Source organism: Cricetulus griseus (genome assembly GCF_003668045.3).
Source record: "Cricetulus griseus strain 17A/GY chromosome 1 unlocalized genomic scaffold, alternate assembly CriGri-PICRH-1.0 chr1_0, whole genome shotgun sequence".
NCBI lineage: Eukaryota > Metazoa > Chordata > Mammalia > Rodentia > Cricetidae > Cricetulus > Cricetulus griseus.
In genome coordinates this window covers 166,083,023-166,108,356 of record NW_023276806.1, presented here as the reverse complement: position 1 = coordinate 166,108,356, position 25,334 = coordinate 166,083,023, and the positions used below count along the sequence as shown (strand labels likewise).

Below are 25,334 nucleotides of genomic sequence, written 5' to 3'. Positions count from 1 at the left end.
TAAACAAACCATTAATTTTACTTAAACATAATAGTTACCAACTGTATATCCAGAATGAAACATACTTAAAAGATAGTTGGAATGGTAGTTTTGCCTTTTAGTTCACAGATAACATTAACAGCACAGTAGTGTTTTGCCTTTTAGTTCACAGATAACATTAACAGCACAAATATATTCTAAAAAATTACAGAACATGGGATTATATAAAGCTACAAGTATGTACAAGAGAAAATACAGTCAGTAAAGATTTATTTATTATTCTTCCTTAGTGTGTTAAAGACTCATTAATTATTTCTCCTTAGTATGTTAACTGTGACTGGCAGCTGTCAAAAGAATCTGTACGTATTTCAAATAAAGAGGTTTTCTAGTGCCTGGTGGTAGTGGCAAACACCTTTAATGCTAGCACTTGGGAGGCAGAGGCTGGAGGATCTCTATGAGTTCAAGGCTAGCCTGTTCTACAAAGTGAGTTCCAGAACAGCTAGGACAGTTACACAGAGAAACCCTGTCTCAAAAATCCAAAAATAAATAAATAAAGAGGTTTTCTAACAGAAACAGGTTTCTATTGCTGCAACGACTTCAGCTTAGCACTCTATGCTTCCATCAGTGTCGGAGGTGAGCTTAGCCAACAGTAGACAAAATGGAGAAGGCAGTACAATATGTACCTGGTAGTCCAGCAGCTGCATTCTGAGGGATTCCACTTCCTTTTCCCTGGACTGTTGTTGGGAGTTCAAAAAATCAACTTGTCTTTTGGCAATATCAGAAATTTCTCTCAGTCTAGAGAGAGATAAAATATTTAAGGAACAATTCAGCAAACACCAGAAGCCCTAATTTTGAAACATTGTTCTAGAAAAGCAATTAGAAAAGCAATTAGTTTATAACATGTCTTCTTTGCATCAATTCCAAAGAGTTCAAGGTCTCTTCAACAATTTCATGAAATCTTGATGGGGAATGTACTTCTGTTTATGTTCATCTTATTGATTGTTGAATAAATTACTGTATGGCCAATGAGGCAGCAAGTTAGGCAGGACTAGGAGTCAAGGAGGATTCTGGGAAATGTAGTAAAACATCCAGGCAGGAAGAGACATAGCAGGCAAACTCAGTATATAAGCAAAGACAAGAAGGAAGTCCTCCCCTTCCCTCTTCCTCCTGGTCTCTGCTCTGGAGTTGCCATGTGATCTACCCGCAAGAGAGGGCACCAGCAGAAGGCGTCCTCTATAAGATAAGTCTTATAAAATACATAGATTTTTGATAATTAAGACTAAGCTAGGAGATGAGAAATCCTAGTCATTGGCTAAGCAGCATTTGTACCTAATATAAGTTTCTTTGTGTTTACTTGGGACCATAAAGTGGGGTGGGCAGAACCTGTGTGGCCTGGCAGAAAGCACCCACGTGGCAGCAGGGCTCGGGTGGCCATAGTGGAAAGACTCATAGTTATAAAACCTAATTCCATAAGAGACCAGAAAGTGATTTTTAACATCTCCTACTCTGTGAAGTAGGTCACCCGTGGTATAGAATAACATGTACATTTTGAAAGATAATGCCATCTGCTAAGTCAAATTGAAATAATGGTTTATGTAATATTCCAAATGCAGGTGGTCAGGAAACACCTGCTCCCACACATTTTCCTAACATACTTTTTATTATATTTAGGAAATGGTAGATTAGTGTAACTGGGCTAACCTATTGCTACTGCACAGCTAAAAAATCAATGTAAAATCCGCATTTTAACTTATATTTGTGCTTCATGCATATAACTTTATATTTGAAAGTTACGTTATAAATGGAAAGAGCAATTAGTTTATTTTGATTTATCAGTTAGTTGAAACACAAAAAGAAATCATGCATTTGCACAAATTTCCCTTATGATTTCTATAACAAAGCCAAATGAAATAGTCTTGTTGTTTGGAGTAGATTAATTTGAGCTAAGTGGGATGGGCATATATACATCAGGTTCCTCATTCTGATCGGAAGGCATCTATAATTGGTGGTTAATAAGATATAATGAAATGAATAACTATAAATTAGTCATCTTACCAGGTAAGGAAGGTTTATGAGAAGAAAGAAACAAAGTCAATCATTATGGGAAGAGCTAAAAATGACAAATTTTCCCAAAAGGACTCTCCATGTTCTAAAGGAATGGCTATAATTTTTTAAATAAACCACACACACAAAAAAAAATGTTATTTGTGCTTGACACATTAACTCGATGTTCCTCATGATTACCCTCTGAAGGAGCACCTGACTAGAAAAGTGAGTGTTCAGCAGAGACTTAGTGCTCTAATAAAGTGAGTGCTCAGCAGAGACTTAGTGCTCCAATAGAAAGGGAGTTCTCAGTAAAGACTTAGTGCTCTAATAGAGAACAAGTGCTCAGCAGAGACTTAGTGCTCTAATAGAGAATGAGTGTTCAGCAGAGACTTAGTGCTCCAATAGAAAGGGAGTGCTCAGCAAAGACTTAGTTCTCTAAAGTGGTTGGGCATATTTCCTAAGGCCAAATGAAAAAACTTTGACCTCAGCGTCAGTAAGCAAGAGTTCGTGAATTAATATCTAATGTCTTACACAATACCTACCACATAGCTAGTTCCTAAGAAATGAGAATTAAATTAGAATATGAATTAATTATATGTTTACATCAACCTCATAAAAAAGTAAAATTCCTTTCTTTTTAAAAGCAGTAGAATAAATGCTAAGTGACCCTTGCACTTCTAATTCTACTTCCCCTGAAAACCAGGCAGTGAGTAAGATGTGGACACTACAGAATTTTGTTCCAGCTTTAGTGCCTTCTACAGTTGCATCCCTACATTCTGGGGGGTGGGAGAGGCTTTGAGAGGTCATTTCTTCTTCAATGTATGTCACCTAGTTAAAAACCAGCCCTGATATTAATCCTTTCATTAAAAAACAGGTATGGAGCCGGGCATTGGTGGCACATGGCTTTAATCCCAGCACTCGGGAGGCAGAGGCAGGCAGATCTCTGTGAGTTCGAGGCCAAACTGGTCTCCAGAGCGAGTGCCAGGATAGGCTCCAAAGCTACACAGAGAAACCCTGGCTCCAAAAAACAAACAAACAAACAAACAAACAAAACGGGTATGGATACTGCTCCATGTCTGTAGTTGATCTTCTTACAATCAAATAGACACATCAAATGGCAGAAATGTTTGTGTGCACTTACTTAGACACTTCAACTTTGAGTTCCACCTCATTCTTCTCTAACTCTAGAATCCGCTGTCTATCAGCATCACTCACTGCCTTGTTCACGCTGTCAGCTAACTCATCTCTCAACATCTGTTCCACCTTCTGGGCATCCAGGTTGATTTTGGTAAGCTATGGAAAAATTAACAACAATTCCTTAGGACTATTTAATTTATTTATTCTGCCTTACCCTATACTGGGACCAAAACAGAGAGCCTATGTAAACTAATAAGCATGTCAATGAACTACAGCTCCAGCCTACACACATAACTGCTAGACTTCTTTACTTTCCCTTAGTCCAAAAATAGGTACAAAATGGAAAAAAATAATAGACTAAAGAAAAAACATCAAGAACCAATTATAAAAAAAATGTAGCAATACTCCAATCCTATCATATATTATTTATTTTAGGCAATCACTAGGAATTTTTTAACTATAAACAAACTGCTTACAAATAGTTAAAATTTTATAAATTTTACAAAATTATGTAATTTTTATTAATATTTAGTGGCTTTAAATAAAAATAGTTTGGAAAACGTATCAGCCTAAGGAAAGCTGTTGTTTAATCATAAGTTGTCGAATATTTGTAGACTGCTTAATTCAGAGCACACTGAAAATCTTCAATATCCTCCTATTAAAACTTTTTGAAAGCAGAGATTTTTTACCACTTTACGGCTTCTATAGGCTTGCTCCCAAACAAGTTCTGGTGTGTAAAAGACAATGAATATTTTTTAAAGAAAGACATGGGATTGGAAGACAATTTGCTTTTTAAGAGACAATATCCTTCTATTCATTAAAGCCAATCCCATGACACTGGTGAGAAAGAGCTTTTTTTAATAGAAACAAGTGGTTTAATCTAAAGCAATTCAGATTTTAAAATAATTGTCTGTATATCCATTAAATGAAAAACAAATGCTGAATGCATATGCTACCATAGAGACACAAAGTTCTTAATCTACTATCACTAATTCTGTCTAGTTACATGATAAAAATCGAATCGAACCTCAGTGAATTTGGTTTCCAATTCAAAATTACGTTCTTCCATTTGTTTTAATGAAGTCCTTACGTGTTCGTACATTTTCTGACAGTGTTCAGCCCTCTGCCTTTCATTTAATTCCTTCATCTCCAACACGGTGATTTTTTTTGAAATAGAAACAATGTCACTATTTGTTATTGATTTCATTGCCTTATCCATGTTTGATTCAGTTCCTGTATGTAATAATACATTACACAGAAGATAATTTAGAAAAGGTATGAAAAAGGTAGTATAGTTCTGTAGCAAGGAATGAACTTTTTGAATTAAGACATATCTGCATTCTTCTCATTATTTATTACTACATGTCTGATGTCTATCCATTTACTCTTTCTAGAATAAATCTCTCCATTAATCAAATGACAACAAAAACTATATGTTGTGGGATAATCTTTTTGTGCACTGTGAAAATGCGTCTCTGTTAAGACACCTTCTGATTGGTTTAATAAGAACTGAATGGCCAATAGCTAGGCAGGAGAGCTAGGCAGGACTTCCAGAGAGAGAGGAACTCTGGGAGGAATCTGAGGTGCTAGTCAGAGATTCGCCAGCCAGACACGGAGGAAATAGGGTGCAAAGTACTGAAAAGCAGTCCAAGACATGCGGCAGAACACAGATTAATAAACAGATTAATTTAAGTTTTAATAGCTAATAGGGAACAAGCCTAAGCTAAGGCTAAACTTCTATACTTAATAAGAAGTCTCCATCGTTATTTGGGAGCTGGTACTCCAAAGAAAGTCTTACTACAACCATGAGATTACTGAAACACTAATGTGAAGGTCAGTGCAGGGATGGGACATGTTTAGAGAGTTGTAACAAGTGGTAAGTGAACCACTTGTTATGGGAAGAATGTTAACTGGACTGGGGCAATATAGGATAGCAGTGTCACTTTGGACATGTAAGTGCTATGACTTGATTTTTAACATTATCAAGCACCAAGCTCAAATGTAAAATATGAAGTTATATCATTAATAAATTTTACAAGTATAATCTCAAATCATGAGAATTATTTTGGAACTTATACACATGTAATATCAAATACAAATACTATCAAATTGTAATTTTTATACAATAATTTTATATATAGTAATATGGCAAGTCAGATATAAATGAAGGTAATCTTTGTAGCAGTCTAAATAATGGCAAAAAAAAAAAAAAACCTAACACTTTGTAACACGAGTTCCAATAGGTTTTAATAATAAAAGCCCGGAGTCAGATATTAGCAAGTAAAAGCTGAAAGATCAGAGAAGCAGAGAATCCACCCACTACCCACTAGAGTTCTTACCTCTATGAAATCATCTGACTGAAAAGAGACTGAGTTCCTGTCTCTTCCACCTATGTTCCTCTCTCCGTCCAGCCATCTCACTTCCTGTCTGTCTGTACAAACCTCTTGACCTCTCTGTTTAGCTAGTTCTGCCCTCTGATCATCAGGCAAGCTTTATATGTTAGAGTATAAACAAGATATCACCAAAACACTTTACTCAAAATCACCCAAATAATAGGATACTGCATGAGTTTTTATAAGATAAATGATTAAGATATAGAAATACTTTTAAATTTTACTAAGTTGATATAGTATATAACAAATAATGTTTATTATTTAAAGTACATAAAATATAAAAACAAGAAAAATATGACATTACTGAAAATATAGGCAATAAGAGTTCTCAAATTTTCTTTGATATTTTATGGTGATCTTTTCATTTAAAGGTATCAGATAATATACAACACATAAACTTTGCACTCGGCAAAGCACATTTCAAAATTATCACTAGGTTTTATTGTTAAAATAATTTAAAATATCTAGTATCTAATCACAAATTTATAATATATGATTTTACAAGGGAAAATATCTCATGTGAGAACTATAAACCAAACACCCAGGATGTTAGTCATCATCTGTATACTAAACTGTAAGGGTACAGTTCACCTTTTTACATCAATCTATATCCCCAAATTGTACTATAGAAAAGGAATTTTCAGTAAAAGAATCACTGTTAGATACTAATCACTTGATATTATCTGAGTCTTAAGACTTACCTAATTTAGTTTCTTGTTCCCAAGCTTGTTCAATGGTATGAAGTTTTTCCTTTGTAATCTCTAGTTCTTTACTTATAACATCCATTTGTTCTTTTAAAGATGCATTTTCACACTGAATGAAAGACATATAGATGAACTACACTGCAATGAGGATGAGTACCATAGAAGAGACACTACTTTAACTTTATGCATTATCTCTTAAAACTCTTAATTAAAAAATTAAGCTTTATTATAAAAAGGTACAAATAAAAAGTCACACACTCAAATTCACTAGATTCAAAAATATTTTTTTAGAAATTATAATTTCTCACACATTGTAGGGGGAAGCTGTAGCCACACCTGCTTAGGGGCTGGCTAAAGATGTGCCTGACCACGCTGAACTGAATTAGCCGGTATACTTCAAAGATGTACTAACCTCTGTATGGAAACCAGGACATGTGTTACGATGGGGTAGGGGTTTTGCATTGGTTTCCACAGAAGAAAAACTTTGGATACCATCAAAATTGATCAAGATTCGAGTTGAAAAGGAAAAACCTCGCGATGAGGACAAATGACTGGTATTCTACTAAGTTATATCTTATAAACTAAGTAGAAACCTCCCAAAGGAAAGGGAAGTGTTTTGCTTTTATCTTCACAGGAAAACTCATCTCCAGAAGGCAAAGGACACTGCAGGGGTACATACTTAAGAAGAGAAGGTAGCTATAACCATCAAAAACAGAAACATGCCATACTGTAAACTTTATAGCTGTCACTCAGAAAACTCTATTTCTCTTTATTTCCTAGTCCCTATTCAATTAAACCAATGCTGGATTTAGAGGTGGATTTGGCTTTCCTCCTCTAAAATCCAAGCGCGTTGTTTAACTAAACTTTAGAGTTTCTGTATTGTACCAAGAAGCCAATTGATGTAATACAGAATAAGAGAAGAATTGGGGGACTGTCTTTGTCTTTTCTTGGCTCTTTCCTTCAAGGTATACATCCTCTCATAATTGTTATTCTCCCATGGTTGCCTTTCCCAGTATGTGTACATACACAAGCAAACGTTTCTCTGCTCTTTATGTTTGAGTCCCACACAGCCAATGAAGACCTGCCTGACAGTAATCCCTGGACACCCTGGAAAGAAAGTGGGCCACATCTCCTTGACTGCACTGGATCCAACCTGCTCCATTTCAACTGACACTCTGACCAGAGGTTCGGGTACTGACTTCAATCAAGTTGAGGATTTCAAGCGAGATCTTCAATCAAGCGAATCCCATCTAACATGGACTGGATACAATCCATTCAAGACTTTCACTATACTAACATTTTCTTCCTATAGGACCCCACAAGGATGTTGTCGTGCTTTTCCTCCAGCCTAGTTATAGCCACATCTCATACACATATACTAATTTTGAGGAATGGTTAAAAAAAGTTCTTAGGGAAAAGAGAAGAATTAAGCTAAATGTTATTTATTGAAGGCAAACAATATCCTCAGCAAGTAAAAGTTATTGCTGTGCAATGCTGACAATCTTCATTCCATTGCCAGAAACTACTATGAACTCATTCCTGGAAGTTATTCGACTTAAACACACATGCAAACAAATACACACACAGAGAGAGACACAGACACACACAAATAACAGTAATAGTGAATAAAATTTAAAGAGCTAGTATTGAAGACTAGAGATGAAGTTCAGAGGTTCAGCTCTGACCTGAGTTTAATTTTTAACAATACAAAATAAGGAAAGAAACAGCTCACTGATAGCTAACTACAGATTTGTCATTGAGAGCTTTGTTAATAGAAATAGAACAAGGACATGGAGAATGAAGAGAGGAAATTATTACTACATCGACAGAGTCAGAATTATCTTTAAATAGTAACAGAATCATCTGTGATCTTCAGCAAAATCAGTATAAAGGAAATGGATCATGAATATTTCTTGATCATATTAATACATAATGACTCAAGCTATTTTGCAGAAGTCATCAGAAATGCAATGTTTGATTTACTCAGTGTATTCCCCTAAGCAAGTAAGAGCTTGTGAGCTAACCAAATATTTCCTATTCCATGCTGTGGGAGGATCTTAAAGGAGATTAAGACTAATGGCCGGGCGGTAGTGGTGCATGCCTTTAATCCCAGCACTCAGGAGGCAGAGGCAGGTGGATCTCTGTGAGTTTGAGACCAGCCTGGTCTACAAGAGCTAGTTCCAGGACAGCCTCCAAAGCCACAGGGAAACCCTGTCTCGAAAAACAAAAAAAAAGGAGATTAAGACTAAAGACATATACCTCAATTTCTACTGAGAAGCCTAAAGACTTATACCTCAATTTCTACTGACAAAAATCACAACTTGCTTATTTTTAAAAAATGTAGAAAACTGGGTTGGAAAAACATTGACTGTAATTGTCAGTAACTCCAGTTCTAAAGGATCCAATAGGCTTTCCTGTCACTGCAGACACAGCAAGATGTTGTGCAAAGATATACATTCAAGCAAAATACTCATACACTTAAAACTTTGTTTATTTATTTATTTTGGTTTTTCAAGACAGGGTTTCTCTGTGGCTTTGGAGACTGTCCTGGAACTAGCTCTTGTAGACCAGGCTGGCCTCGAACTCACAGAGATCCGCCTGCCTCTGCCTCCCAAGGGTTGGGATTAAAGGCATGCGCCACCACCGCCCGGCCCACATAAAACTTTTGAAGGGACCTGGTCCCCTTTCAGCTTGCCATAAACTTGCCTTGGTCACTTAGAGGTCAGATGCCTGTCTCGTGACAAGGAACTCATCAGAAGTTAGTCAGTCACTAGAAAGTCAGATGCCTGTCTCCTGACAAGGAACCCATCAGAAGTTAGCTGGTGGCGCTATGCTTTATGACTCTGGGTGTGCTTTACGGACAAGCGCACAGCAATGACATAGAGAGCATAGCAACCACCCTGGGAGGGCCTATGGACCCTCAGGGTAAGGTGGCTAGGGAAACTAGCTAAAATTGGCCAACCTAAGGTTCTGTTTCACTAAATAAAAAGTGAGGAGTGGTTAAGGAAGATATCCAACATCAGCTGCAGGTCACCACATGTGCATATCCATCTGCAGAAGGCAGTGCATATACATGCAAACACATACAATCCCACACCGACACACACACCACCATATACATGCAAACACATACACCCCCACACCGACACACACACCACCATATACATGCAAACACATACACCCCCACACCGACACACACACCACCATATACATGCAAACACATACACCCCCCACACCGACACACACACCACCACAACCAGCAAGGAAATAAAAAGGAAGGAGCAGTAAACAGAATAATGGACTATGTACACAAATACTCTAATGAAGCTTATGACATTGCACCACTCTAGTCTCTGTGTGATGTGTGTGAGTATAGGCACACATGTAATGAAATGTGTAGAGAACTAAGAACAACTTCTTAGTTCTGGAAGCCTGTGATTGCCATTTACTTTGAAACAAGCAAGATATTTTCTTATTGTTTCTGCCTCTGTGCTGTATATTTCAGGCTACCTGGCCACCAGTTTCCAGGCAAGGCAATTCTCATCTCTTTGTCTCCCTTCTGGCTGTAGGAGTGATGGTATTATGGGTTCAGACTGGCTATTTTCCCCCCACGATGTAGCAGCTGTCAACTTGACAGAATCTATAATCAGCTGGGGAACGGCCCCTGTGGGGACTATGGGGATTGCATTAGGCAAGCCCATCTTGACTGTGGGCAGGTTACTTCCCTTACTGGGGGAGATGTAGGGAGTGAGGAATAGCATGGCCTCAGTGGGGAATGTCTCCTAGTTTGCATCACTACAGAACTAAGCATTTGAATAGGCCTGCACCTGGGCAGAGGTGCTAGATGTGTAAGTAACATGGGAGGACAGAGAGTTAGGAGCCAGGGAGCAGACAGGGGTCAGGAGGAGCGAAATGGCCTCCTTGTGGCTGTGGAAACATGGTTAAGAAACAGCCAAGAGGATGCTAAATAAACAAGAGACTCTAGTTTTGTGACATGGAACTGAGAGCTGTCTAAAGATGACAAGATGCCTGTGTTTGGTCTTTATTGCTGTTGGGTTGCTAGGAACTTTCAAGTCCATGGTCCCCTACTCAGGCCCAACCTCATGGCTGCCTTGGCTTGTGGCTGGGACATGCCGGGCATGACAGGGCGACAACTATATAAAATAGAGAAAGCAAGCTGAGACATAGGAAACATTCATTCACCTGTGCCTTGACTGTAGACATGTGACAAATTGCTTCACACTCCTGCTATGTTGATTTTCCTCCCATGATACTCTACCATGAACTGTGAGTCAGATAAACCCTTCTTTTTAAAGTTGCTTTTGTTGGGTGATTTATTACACAAACAGAAAAGAAACTAAAACATATGCATTCCATGAATCCAAATTACTTGCCAGGGCAGTGCTTTTATATTCAGAGCCATCTCCTTCATCCCCACCCTAATTGTCAGCATTTCTAAACCATAAAAGAACAGAGAATTGGAGATCTCATCCAATGTCTAGGAAAATGTCATTAATAATACATCCAGAATCAAATAAATCCATCATAAGAAACCAATGTAGGGACTCTGAGATCAGAGTAAGAAAAGAAAGGAATGGAATCTCCCTTTAATTCCATGTGTGCTATAAAAGCAGTATGGCTCAGCTAAACCATAGAAGATAAATACATAAGAGGATTACCTAGAAAGTCACCTTTAAGGTATTTGCAATTATAAATAGATAATATGTTACATATAGGTATATGCATTGATATCCAGGACAAACCACAATTAGATTATACCTATTATCATATCTCCACCACAATTCCATAAATAGAAGCCAACTTTAATCACTTAAAATCAGTAAAATTCCTACAGACCCCAGGATACCCTCAGTGTAAAGTGGCTAGTATAACAAGGTTCAAAGATCATCCACACTCACCTCTAGGTGTTCTAAGTTACTTGCTCTTTGAACAAGCATGTTATCTTTCTGTAATATGTCCCTGTACTTAGTAGTCAATTCATTGTATTGTTTATTGGCTAGATCTAGTTCAGACAAAGAAACACTATTATCTACAACTTTCTGGAGAGCTGCAATTTTGAAGGTAGCCATTTCCTGAAAAAAAAAAGGGGGGGGGGATACACTTAGTTAGATTTGTACATTTTTTTTTTCTGGTAAAGCATTAGTCACTTTTAAGAAAGATAATTCAGTTGAAAGCAAAATGTATTTTAAAGGCATTTGAAAACTATACAATACTTCTCACGTTATTCTTTTATATAGGAAATTATATATGGAAAGTTTTATCAATTTAAATGTGTCCTTTTACAAACTGTCACAGTAAATGAAATGCAATTAATTTGAGAAAGTATTAATAAGCTGTAAACAATCAGAAATCATCCTTGTATGATTGCCTATTTTAAATTTTAGAAGATTAAAATCAATTAAACATTTAACACTTTAAGTGACAAAATTAGCATGAACTAAGGGGACCTGTACATTCTAGCTATGTTTAATCTTTCTTAAAGTCATACAAATTCGTTTTTTGGTTCCTATTATTGAGTGATTAAAATAACTAAATAGAAACATTAAAGATTTAAGTTACTTATTTCATGTATGCTATAATGTAATAGAGAATATTCCTCCAAAGACACACGTTAAAAGCATGTTCTCTAGCATGGTGTGGTTAGGGAATTGAAGCAACTAAGGTGTGGGGTCTGGTGGGAAGTTCTAAGTCACTTGGTGTGTGCTTTCCAATAGGATTATGGGACCTCTGTTCCTCATGCTCTCTTTTTCTTTTTATTATAATTGGCTATGAAGTAAGAAGGCCTCTATTACCCACACTCCTACTGAAGGGACCTGCTCCCCTTTCGGCAGCCATAACAGCCGAACACGTGCTTGCCATAAACCTGCCTTGGTCACTTAGAGGTCAGATGCCTGTCTCGTGACAAGGAACCCATCAGAAGTTAGTCACTAGAAAGTCAGATGCCTGTCTCGTGACAAGGAGCCAATCAGAAGTTAGCTGGTGGCGCTATGCTTTACGACCCTGGGTGTGCTTTACGGATAAGCGCAGGATAAGCGCACAGCAATGACGCACAAAGCATAGCAACCACCCTGGGAGGGCCTATGGGCCATAACAACCAGTTGACCAATCAACACAGGGCAAGCCCTCCAAGCCTGGAGGCACACCAATCGTGAGCCTGTGCGTACCCCTAGACAACCCCCTTACGCTGTCCTATAAGATCTCTTGGGAGACCCTAGGAGCCATCTTTTCTAGCCATCCGCCATGGCAGGTGGGTGAAAGACCCGAGCTAACATGGGGTTAGCTCGTTAAATTACAATAAAGCCTCGTGCAGTTTGCAGCAAGCTCTCGAATCCGCCTGGTGATTGGGGTGTCCGGTGGCCTGGGACCCCGGATACTTGAGTTTTCAGGGGTCTAACACTACTATGATGTACTCGTGCCACCACAGGCCAAAGGTAATGAGATTATATTCCCAAACATCCAAATTTCTGAACCAAAACAAATTTTCCTATTTTCAAGTTTAATTATCCTAGGTATTTATTTAGTACAGTCCTAAAGAAGAATAGCACAATGTTCTCCTATAGCTCTGAAAAATCATTAAAGGCAATAAAGTAGTTTTATCAAAACAAACAAGGTACTGGGAGTCTTAGTTCTTTCCAGTAAAATGCTCTATGATAAGCCAAAGGTACATAAAAGAGCACAATGAAGTGATGAAAGCAAATGGTGTGATAAATAACCAAACTGATGAAGTGGAGATGAAGAAGTTGTGATTTTTAAATCATTCCTGAGTACAGAGAATTTCATATCTAATTGCAACAGCTTCTCCTCTATTAATACATACTATTCTACTTTAGTCTAAGGATTTGGTTTCCTTTTGTGAGACAGGCTAGATAAAAGACATGGAAATATGCTTTGCTTCCTTTAAAATATCCCCTTTCATATTTTCTATTATAAAAAATAAAACACACACAAAAACAAAATGCAGAAACTGTGTTTTAAGAAAGAGAGGATGCAAAAAACAGTTCCAGCTCATATTTTAAGCACTTTGTGTATTGGTAAAACTCCAAAGGACTATAATCTTTTCTAAAAGCTAAAAAGGTAAAAAGAAAAATGTGCCTAGGTCTCAAAACTCCCTTAATTCATGTCCTAATAGAAACAGCTCTCATGTGAAGGTACAGACACGTGTGAATGGGTAATCACTCTAAGGTTCTGTTTCTGTTGTAGAAGAACCATGTGGAGGGTGTTCTGTTACTGGACAGCAGGGCAGGGGCAGCAGCCAGACATTTCTCAGTAAATCTTTCAAAACATAAATGTTTTATATATTCCAATTCACATTTTAAAATCCTAATATTGAAACCAGAAGGAAAATAAAAAGACTTGAGGATTCTTTCAAATTACTAGAATATGTTAATTTTGCTAACACCTACTTAATAGGCTAGATTTCAAGAAAGTAACAACTGCAAAGAAATTTTAGGATATATTAAGAAGTATTACAGATGTTATTATTTTTAATTAATTTGATAACATCTGATAAAATAATTACTTTGATCTTTCAGTTCTCTATGTAAAACAATGAAATAAAATTACAAAGTTAAATGAGTTTAGGAAATAAAACATAGTGTTTAATTACCTTAGAATGGTAACTTTGAATTGGAAACCACAATATGAGCTTGTATTCTAAAATTATACACTATATTCCCTATATTATCCAAGGAAAGAGATGAGCAGCAATGACATACCAAGAGCAATGACACTGTGTAATCAGTGGTATATAAATATTTTACCCTCTAAAACGCAACAGGGCTCCTTAAAGAACTGGATTACTTTACATCCAAGTAGAAGCAGTGTGCAAGTTAAGTCGAGAAAACTTTGTTATGTCAAAAAACAAATCAAGCTTGGTCCACAAACTAATGGATCCTTGCTGAAAAAAAAAAAACAAAACAAAAAAAAAAAACAACAAAAAAAAAAAACTAAAAAGCTTCCTAGTAGACAAAGTTTAGAATTATTGAGTAAAATTTACCTAATGTTTAAAAGTTTGTGTATCTATCATTATAACCAAAGAAGAAGAATCTTATCAGGAAACAAATAAATTTACCCAAAAGCAGAGCACACACACCCTGCCCTTCTGTAACTGGTAGTAAAAAGGAAAGATCACAGCTCTCATACTGTTGTTACAATGGAAAATATACTTCAGCAGGACTTAATGACAAAAACTTTCTGTACTTTCAAAAGAATGTAGCAGTACTAATAATATGAGAAAAACATGAAAACCCACACCAGATAATCATCATAAATACTAAAATTATTGGGAAAAATATCAAAGGATTCTTTATATATAGCATGCTAAAAATCTTACCAGGTAAACTACTTAAAAATGTAGATATTTCCCCACAAAACACCATCCAAACAGATATGCTATCTTTAGGGATATATAACATAGATTATTTAAGATGTATTCTGGCTAAAATTATTTAAATTGAATCAAATCAAGGCCTCAGAGCTAAAACTGATAAAAATCAAAATAAGAGATCAATCAAATATTCTTCAAAGAAAAGAGAAAAAGCAAAACAGGTTGCTGTCTTCAGGAAATAGGACATATAACTGTCAAATCCAATAAATGCATTATTCATGATCAAAGCCGAGAGCAACTAAAGAAGATTTAATATAGTCTGCACAGTAGGAAAATTAGGGAAATACTGTCAATTTTTCAGTAAAATAACATTATTACGGTTATGTAAACAACAGCTTTCTATTGTAGAGATGTGTGCTAAAAATATTCATGGGAAGAATGTCTGCAAGTTAAGTATTCCTACAAAAAAAGTGGATGAGGTAATTACAGCAAATATCAATAAACATTAACCATCAATCCTGGGGATGGATGTGCATGAGTCTTACTAAGGTTCCTGAGCCAAAGGAAAAACAAAAAGGCAGAAATACCTTATATCTTTGCAAACTTCCAATTTTTTCAGTAACTTCAGCTTCCATTGATATTAAGTCATTCTTGTGTTTCCCATTTTCTTTTCTAAGCTGCCGTTCCAGTTCTACTAAGGTTGTATACTTCCGTATGAGGGACTTTTCATTCACTTGCAAAACAGTGATTTTCCTACTGTTTTCTGAAAGCATTTTCTTCATTTCATTTGAATCCCTCTGAAGAGCATTCAGCAAATTCTGTACAAAATCACACTGACATTACTGAGTGAATCTAGTTACCCTCATTTGTACCTGGCACAATGATATTTAAGTTGTGCTTACATTATACTCTTTGACTTTCACAGCATCCTGTGAAACTTGATCCTCAAGTTTTCGCTTCTCCTCTTTCATTGTCTCAGATTCTGTTTTCCAAGTCTCCTTTTCGCTATGATATCATGCAATAATAATTAAAAAGATAATAAGGTGAATAAAGTTTTTAACTGCAAAGGTGATAAATTTAGATTATAGAAGCTTTAAATTTTCTCAGAACAAAAGACATAGTACCTAACATTCAACATTTTCTGTCAATCAGAAAGAAATTGTAAAAAAAAGAAAACTCCAAGCTTTAAAATTTCATTTGAAAAGGATTCTTTGAAATGTAATTTTAGCATTAAAATGGCATAAAAGCTAGCTTTACAGAGCACCCAATGGATTAAGTTTTGTTAAAAACATACATATGTACTTATACATGAAATATATATTTATGCATATATATATATATATCTTTAATTGAGTAACTACCCAATTAGAATATACAATTTACAAAAATTATTGTAAAGAGAAAAGGATTAAGAATATAAATATAGTTAATATACTAAACAAATTCTGAAAAAAATCAAATCTCAAAATTCTAGCCCAATTCTTAAATATGAACAATGAATATACACAAAATATTTAGAATGGAAATATTAGAAACCACTGGATTTGGAGAAAACGGATTTTTTTTCTTTATCACTGGGTATCAAATGCAGGAACCCTGTGTCTATTTCATTTTGTTGTTGTTTATAAAAAGAGAAAGAAAAACAAAGACATAAATTTGGGTAGTGAGGACAGAATGTGTATTGGAGGAGTTGGAGAAGGGAAACACTATCAAAATACGTTTTATGAGAAGGATTTTTTAAATAAAAAAACCTTTAGACTTAAAAGAAGACATGTAAAGAACTCAAACAAGAGTAATTTTAATATCTGTTGTACCTATTTTGATCTTAGTATAATATGCTTGAAAATTTATTGAATGGTAGATTATTGTGTTCTTACCACAAAACAATGAATGAGTGATGAGCCCATTACACAGGTTGACTTATCTATTCCACTTTTACACAAATAAAAATACCTTTTTACATGCATAAACAAATGTAGATTTACTTATGGATTAAAAGAAATCCAAATTAATCATTTTTACAAGTATATAAGTCATTGTTGCCTACTGAAAAGCCATATAACTATTAATTTATGCTTGGCATGAGCCAATTTTAGTGGCATCATTACTTTTGCCACTAAATGGTTTTGATTTGAACATGTGACTTAATTTTGTGATATGTGTCAAAATATGGAAAATCATGTTATTCTTTTTCAGTGGACATCAATCTCTGATCTATGAACTTCTAGGAATATTTTATAACAATAATAAATTATAAAAATCCATACAAATTGATCATCCTCTAACTACCTCTGGGTTTCCTGTCAATCAGATGCTACCATTAAGTGTTTAAAACTGCCTTTGATTATGAATCATAATTTCTACTAAGACAATGATTGGATTGATGTGATGAGAGAGATAAGGGGAGGCATGTTAATTCCATATGAACATGTTTGAATAGTGATGACAACAGCTAATACTTATAGTGTACAGTTGTGCTATGCACTATCTTGAATGTTTTCTTGTAATAATTCACTTAGATTGCATTACAACCTACTCGGGTAAAAACAAAAGTACTATCATAGAATTTTACAAGAAACTAAGGCACAAAGAGTAAAGGAAAAGCAACTTTCTCAATGCCTCACACCTACCCAATATTGAAGTCTGGTTAACCTCTACCAATCCCAGACATGAAGAGGGTTGAGATCACTGAACTAGTTCAGAAACACATTTACGCATGGTTTTGATAGTAATTATGAGGAGTGGATCAATACTTTCTTTTTTGATGGTCCAAAAAGCATTATATTAAACTAAATTTATAAAGTTTTCAAAATATAAATACCTTAGATATTCTTTATATAGTAAACTCTGTTGATGGCGAATTACTGCAAATTTTCTGTTATAATCTTCAAGAGACTCTTCTACATGCTTTAACTTCTTTTCTTTATTGTCCAGTTCCTGAAATTTGAATTAGAATTTAAATAGCATTAGGCTATATTTTGAATCCAAAGGTACAGATTCACATTCCAAAAAGATTATTAAAACTCCATATTTTCAACATTTCAATATAAAGTACAAAGAATGAGGGCACTATACATAAAAGTCCTATAAAACAAGCAAAATTATTCTTTTCAAATATGGTAGCTTCAGTAAGCACACAGACTATCAGATACAGTATTCACCTTAAGCATAAATGTTTATCAGACAGAACAGTTAAATACTCAACTCCTATTACTTAGCCACATATTCTCTTGCCAGTATACATTTTTGTGCCTTGACTAAAATTAGCCTATTTCTTTTTAAATAGGAAAACTCAGGGAAAACTGAGTTTTATATTAATTAATGAAAGCATTTATTTGCATGCATGTGAGTGCATGTGTGGAGGCTGGAGGAAAACCTGAGGAGTCTGTTCTCTCCATCCACTGTGTGGTCCAGTGACTGAACACAAACACTGGTCATCATGACCAGTACCAAGTACCTTTACCCACTGAGTCATCTTGCTGAGCCCCCAGCTAAAAAAAAAAAAAATCACAAATCTTAGATCAAGCATATCATGTCGCCATTATTTGTTGATGGTGTTCCTCTAATGTACAAAAATAAATCATTAATATTGCCCTGAATTTAAAAGTAGTGATATAGGAAGAATTTTAAAGAAATGTTTTTGATATGTTGTCAAGTTACCCTTACTTGACTTGGGTAACATATAAATTCAAATAAAGATTAATGTTAAGTCCAAATACAAAACCAAGATTTTTTTCAAGTATCACACCAATGGATAATCTAGCAGTGAGAAGCAATGATGCTTACAATCAGAAATGTATTTTTAATAGACTTTTATATGTACATTTATAGCATATGTGATGTTATAAATATTAAACATCAAAATGAAATTCTGAAAAACTATTTTAATCAGGCTATTTTTAATCCTATTATGTAGATGGCAAACAGTAAAGCAAGTACCTTTCTAATTTGCAGTGGATCAACAATTCACACAAAAAAAGAAAAGGTCAGAGTCAGGTTTACTTGCAAGCTTTTCTGTGACTAGGACAAAAAGAGCCAAAATTCTAATAATGGCATTGAGAAGCTTTGTCATCTCATTCTCTCACTTTTGTAACCAACAATAAACACAATACAATGCTACTTGATAGTATCTGCTTATAATTCTTCATGTCCTTATAAATTTCAAATGAACACAGATGAACAAGATTCTTTAACATGCTTTACATGTAGGTAAATAGAATAAACATCCTGTATTTACATTAGTTGTGCTGACTCACAATCTACTAATAGCATACCTGTTTATTCTGAGAACGCAAAGGAATTCATACAATAAATTAAGAAACATACTATCAAAAATGTCTATAGTTAACACATAAATTACCAGTACCTGCAAAAGATGTATTAAATATTCATTCTGGGAATTGATGATATGGGCACTAGATGGTGCTATCCCATCAGGCAAGTCTGCACCTTTGTAAACGACATTGGACCCTGAAGACTGACGTAGAAGATCAGTTTCTTTCTCAAGATGATCAATCTGGAAACAACCCAGGAATGATAATCACATGTAGGAAAACTACAAAGCAGCATGTTATACTTCGTGCTTTCTCTGCCAAGTATCTTTTTAAATGGATGGGAACAACTTGACAGAAATCCATTAAATTGAACTTTAATTTTTACTTGGAAATGCCTAATACAAGATTTAGGGCTCTTATCTTCTCTATTATAGCATAAGGAACTTATTTTTTACATAACTTCATAAGGAATCCATAAAAAAAAATGTGCAGAGGGTGGAAGACATTGAAATGTTCAGCCTAAATAGGGCTCCAGAATATTTGTGAAAGAGGGGCAAAGAAATGGAGAGCACCAGAGGTTATGGATGACTCTGAGGAAATGGCATTTTTCACCCCAGCAGGGCAGATGCCCATACAGACTGTTGAGACAGCACTCACTGTACCTGCACAAGATTGAGCCTGACAAATCCCAGGACAGAGGAAAGAAGTGCTCACATAATCCCACCCCTAACCAAGAAGCCATTTGTAATAACTGCCTGGAGAGGCAGAAATCCATTTCTTCAGTAGAGCGACACTGGGTATATCAGCCATAATCCAGGGAAAGCACTGTGCTCAGGAGTCGTTAGCTGGCTATCACAGCTCAGATTCCATGGTTTTGTCTCTTTTTCGTTGTTGTTTTAAGAGGGAGAAAGAAGACAAAGTATGTTTGCTAGGGAGAACCTAAACAGAGCATGTGTGGGTAGGATATGATCAAAATGTGGGTAGGATATGATCAAAATTTACTATAAAAATACAAGAGAGTGGGATGGTGGTGGCGCACGCCTTTAATCCCAGCACTCGGGAGGCAGAGGAAGGAGGATCTCTGTGAGTTTGAGACCAGCCTGGTCTACAAACCTACACAGAGAAAGCCTATCTCGAAAAAAATAGATTATTAATTAATTAATAAATAAAAATATTTTTCAAATCTCCAAAAAGTTGTTTTAGCATTGAAAGAACTCAAAGAACATTTTCCTCTCATAAAGCAGTCTTTAAAAAAAAGTTTCCTAGCCAGGCTGTGGTGGCACATACTCAGAGGCAGGTAGATCTCTTTGAGTTCGAGGCTGGTCTGGTCTACAAAGTGAGTTCCAGGACAGCCACTGGAGCTGTCTGAAGGACAGCCATGAAGAAGCTGTCTCAGAAAAAAATAACCAAGTTTCCTATTGAACATACAGTCATAGGCTTAATATTATCTTGTATTTAATAAAATTCTCACCTTTAAGTTTGCTTTTACCAACTGCTGTGAATAATTTATAGCCTCTTTCCGAGATTCCCTGAGTTCTTGCCTTAATTCTTCATTCCTTCCTGTAAGTTGATCAACTTGGGCTTTCAAATGCAAACTGGCATCAAAGATTCCTTCTGCATTCTTCGATTCCATAGCCTAGTATATTTACATTAGATATTACAAATGCAGTGGAAAACAGTAAAATCATAGACAAAAATGTGTCTTTAAATAACTTAATCATCTTTCTGTGCTCACTGGCATGTCTAATAAAATTGCTATTTAAATTTCTTATTTATTAAACAATATTTAAAATTTAAGTTTGGTTTATGTTACTATACATAATGATTACTTCATTAAAATAAATAACATTGAGTAAATATTATAGATTAGTAAAGTAGAGAATAGTAATAAGATAATCAGCATTCATACATGAGCCAGTTTTTTGTTGGTTGGGCAAGTAACTTAGGTTCCTTACTTCAGCATCTACAAAGAAAAAGTGTTACTTATGCCAGTCTGTGGATGCATTGTGATGGGCTGAAGCCACCTTCTGCTTTACACTTTCCTACCATAACAGGCCATACCTGAAATGTGTAATTCATCCTATTTCTTAAGTTGCTTTTTATCTGAGTAGTTTATCAAGCATAAAAAAAAAAAAAAAAAAAAAAAAAAAAGAAACCCATAGAGCAGGAAGGGCAGGCTAAAGGCAGACATTAACATGCAAACTTAACTTACATTAACCAGTCTTTCAAGACTTGGGATTATCAGAGATGTTTCACATCCTTTCACATCAGGGTCTCTCTGCATGTCCTTAATAGCTTGCAAAATTTCTTTCATACCTTCTTCAAGTTGCTTATTTTCTTCAACTAATTCTTTTACTGTAATTATAGTTTTTTCACTGTGAATAAATAGTTCTTTTCTACAACTTACATTTTCCAAGTACATGACAGATATTTCAGATAGAAAAAAACATTTGGAAAACAAAAATGTAAATAAAAATTTAACTATAAATGAAACAAGAACAGCTGAATTAAACACCACACCTATTTTACTCATGTGTGCGTACACAGACACACACACACACACACACACACACACACACACACACACACACACAGCATAGCTGTCATAGTAAAATCTTTAAATTTTTATCACATTACTTCCACTTAAGCATATAAAATATGTGATGTATTTTCATGAAAAACTGGACTTAAAATTCTATAACAATAAAAATAGCAATGTAAACCACAAAGATATATATATATATATATATATATATATATATCTTACATTTTCTTATATATATATATCTTTGTGGGACTGAGCTATTGATTATAAAGATTAAAAAGTAACTAATGTACTAAAATCCTGTAGGTTTAAATTTTAGTTAAGGAAAATGGGTATAAAAAAGGGAGAAATAATAGCGACTTACATTTATTCTGAAATTTAGCAATTATTGTCCTACTTCTTTCTAAATCTCTTTCCTTTTCAATTAGTTCTCTTGAAAGAAATTCATTCTAAACAAAGGGAATAACATGTTTTGTAAAATATCACAGTAAAAAATAGGTTTCAAGTTAATACAATGCTTTATAAATTCAAGTTTAGTACAATAGAAAAGAGGTTATAGAGGCACAGCAATTACAAAATAAAGTCCCAAGAACAAAAGAGATGTGCATCTTCCTACCACCTTTTCTTCCGCACTCCCCATGGCAGGCAGGAGGCAGAGATGCACAGCAGTTTTCTGTCCTACTACCAATTGCCCTTGATGGTCTGTCTTTATACTACCTGTTCTGCCTGGCTTCTCTGACGGTCAAGCTCTATTTCTGCATTTCTACTCTGGTCTTCTTGGATCGATAAATCCTGTGCTATGTTTTCATTCTAAAGAAACATTTAATATATTAGGCAAGTAAACAAGTTTTTGAAATATACTGCAATTTTAGTTCTTTTTTAAGTACAGATCCATTATAGATAAATTTTAATATGTACATAAAAAGAAATCATATGAGAATTGTTTACAGAACTCTGGTAAGAAAAATAAGAGATTGCACGAATATGTTTGAAGAAAGCTCACCTGCGATCTAAGGAATACTAGCTCTCTCTGTAGCTGTTCTATAAGATTTTCAAGGGGATCTATATGAGATAATTTGGGTTGTGCAGCAACAGGCACAGGATCTGAAAGATTAGCTTCAATCGCACTTCTCATCATCTCAGTTTGTGAAGGTGATTCACTCTGTCTTTTATCAGCATTCTTTATTTGAGAATGGACCTGTTCATCTGCTGATGTTACTTTATCAATATCATGGTCATACGACTGATGAGAAAATACTGCAGATTTTTGCCTATGTGATAATTTCTGCATTTGTTCTGAAGCTGTTGGTGATGCTTGAGAAGACGAACTGCTTTTCTGTAAGAGCCTGGTTTTCTCTAGAGCTTGACAGCTTCCTGACACTTTCTTCATACACTCATCAGAAAGAGAGCATAGGTAATCCCTTATTTCTTCATTGCTCCCCTTACTGAAGGTACTGACTAATGAGTCTTGATTTCTTAAAGATTGTAGACACGGTGCTTTAAAAATCTCCCTTATTGTAATAGCCTCTGGAGTTGTGGTATCATCTTTTACTTGCACAAATGAGGACCATCTAGTTAAAGAGACAATAGGATCCACTCCACTTTCTACACTACGATGAGTTCCAGACAACATTCTCGATAATGATTGTACAGTCATATTTTCCTCTGTCTTATTCTGATCTGATTGCCGAATACTGAATGACGGTCTCCTATGCAGCAGCTCTATTTTAGCTGGACTCTTAATCTGTATTCAAAGTACATAAGGTCTCATTAATGCATCTTGAGATCACCAAGTTTTTTAAGCAAGCAAAAATTACTATTTAATAACATAAAAGAGCAGAATGAGATTAAGTGAGGGATAAAATGCACTGCTTGCATTTTCCTTTATTCTTTTTGTCAAAGTATTACTGTTTACCTTTGATTGTGTTTCATTCATACTTTTGAGGCTCATAAAACTTAGGTTTCTTTCCCCCATTTTATCTTCCCAAGAAAAGTTTTCAGTTAGGCTCAAGTCCTCAGTGGTTAATCCTACAAAATAAAAGACTTAAATAAGAAACAAATGAACAACAACAACAACAAAAAAAAAAACTCTCCTTTAACCCAAAGCAAGGTAAAGTTTTAATACAAGGAAACATTTTAAAAATGAACTACAATGACTGTTACTGGGACTATTGTCTTTCCAAAAATAAACAAACAAATGCATGTTAAATTAAGTTTAATTAAAACTTTTAAGTAAATAATTTTAAAAAACCCTTCCAATGTACAGCTTTTAAAACAAAGTACCATCCTAAGGATGACATACAGTAATATAAAAATTACAGTTTTAAGCTTAGTTACAACAAAGCGGAGCTGTCTAAAAGCCAACAGACTGTACCCTGAATTTTTCAAAAATGTGCAATTCCCAGACTTGGTTGTTGTTTTATTTAGCTGTTGCAGGGTAGGATCACACCAATTATACCTAGGGTACTATTTTCTCCTATTACTTGGACCAGATGCAGGGCAATAGAGCACAAGAGAGTAAAATCATCTGCAACACATAGAACACCCCAGATGCAAGTAAGTCCTTCCTAAATGATGCTGCTTTTCCAGGCATGGGATGACGGAGAATACCTGAAGCTGCATTCCTTTTGCCTCTTTCTTGAGCCATTTGACGAATTTTTCTTTTCAAATCCAGCCGTTCTTCCTCTAGGCTTTCAATCTGCAAAGTAGGAATTATTAGTGGTTCTCCTTGCTTCAGACAAGAAAGCCATCAATTTAATATCACTTGCCTCTTTCAGAAGAATCTGGTTTTCAGCTCTGTACTGCTGCTGTTTTAAGCGTTTACTGTTTCTAAATTCAGTTAAATCAATCATTGTCTTTGGTTCAAGGCCTAAAATAGAAAGCAATATAATTACAACTTAAAAACCTACAAACAAATGACAAATTCTTCATAGAACACCAAGTAGCTAAGATTAGTCACCAACCAATATCATTTGAAACAAGATTTCTTGTATAAGAGCTCTCCACACAATTATATTACAAAGAATGTTAAAAGTTAACTAATTATGAAAATGCAGGCAAACACATATGGGTGCTACATTCATTAATGAAGGCACCTAGTCTGGAGATAAATTTGGTTCAATTCCCACTTTAAACTCACAACTTAGATACAGAGATGACATTATTTCAATCTGCCTAGAGTATACTAAGATTACGCTAAATATGATGCTTAGAGTAGTGCTTGGCAGGTAGAAATCATTATTAATATTAATGATGTCATTATTTGTTTACTCCTTTCTGCTAACCTGTCTCCTAATTTGCCTCCGTTACTGAGGTGAAAATCAGGTATCAAGACGTGTAAAATAATTTGGTCGCCCCCCTTTTTTTTTTAGTTTTGCAAGATAGGGTTTCTCTGTGCAACTGCCATTGCTGTCCTGGAACTCACTCTGCAGACAAGGCTGGCCTCGAACTCATGGAGGTCCACCTGCCTCTGTCTCCCAAGAGCTGGGATTAAAGATGTGTGCCACTAATGACCAGTGTAAAATAATTGTAAACCAGATTTTGATAATTAGAAGCTAAACCCCTAGCTAGGCAATGGGGGCGCATACCTTTAATCCCAGCACTAAAGTGGCAGAAGCAGGCAGATCTTTGAGTTCAAGGACAGACTGTTCTACAGAGCAAGTTCCAGGACAGCCAGGGTTACACAGAGAAACCCTGACTTTGGGGAAAAAAAAAATTAAAAAACCAGCTAAACCCCTAAAGACAGAAAACATGGCTTTTGTTACAGCACTCTAGATAGGTCAGAAGTTACTCATATATACTTCTAGATTCCTAGCTGTGACCTGACTGGTCAAGTTAGTCAGAAATCTAACGTGAATATCTAATACAGTCCTAAATTTTAGATATGCATCACAAATAAGTAATCCACAT

General features: G+C 35.4%; 1 protein-coding gene across 6 annotated transcripts in view; it reads right to left on the bottom strand.

The window, feature by feature from the left end:
• Window positions 1–25,334, bottom strand: part of Cep290 (centrosomal protein 290) — an 80,903-nt gene that overhangs the window by 36,163 nt on the left and 19,406 nt on the right. For 4 of the 6 annotated variants that reach the window (XM_035450956.1, XM_035450958.1, XM_035450957.1 and 1 more), the window contains 17 exons: window positions 24,194–24,294; window positions 24,036–24,123; window positions 23,341–23,453; window positions 22,429–23,169; window positions 22,143–22,235; window positions 21,790–21,874; window positions 21,093–21,235; window positions 20,352–20,516; window positions 18,973–19,122; window positions 17,428–17,543; window positions 15,509–15,611; window positions 15,194–15,424; window positions 11,179–11,352; window positions 6,257–6,368; window positions 4,190–4,395; window positions 3,167–3,318; window positions 663–774 (listed from right to left, as the gene is read on the bottom strand). In XM_035450956.1, the coding sequence (XP_035306847.1) occupies window positions 663–774; window positions 3,167–3,318; window positions 4,190–4,395; window positions 6,257–6,368; window positions 11,179–11,352; window positions 15,194–15,424; window positions 15,509–15,611; window positions 17,428–17,543; window positions 18,973–19,122; window positions 20,352–20,516; window positions 21,093–21,235; window positions 21,790–21,874; window positions 22,143–22,235; window positions 22,429–23,169; window positions 23,341–23,453; window positions 24,036–24,123; window positions 24,194–24,294 (2,885 nt within the window). The remainder of the gene's footprint in view (window positions 1–662; window positions 775–3,166; window positions 3,319–4,189; window positions 4,396–6,256; window positions 6,369–11,178; window positions 11,353–15,193; window positions 15,425–15,508; window positions 15,612–17,427; window positions 17,544–18,972; window positions 19,123–20,351; window positions 20,517–21,092; window positions 21,236–21,789; window positions 21,875–22,142; window positions 22,236–22,428; window positions 23,170–23,340; window positions 23,454–24,035; window positions 24,124–24,193; window positions 24,295–25,334) is intronic. The other 2 variants (XM_035450960.1, XM_027394145.2) reach the window with 2 other exon arrangements.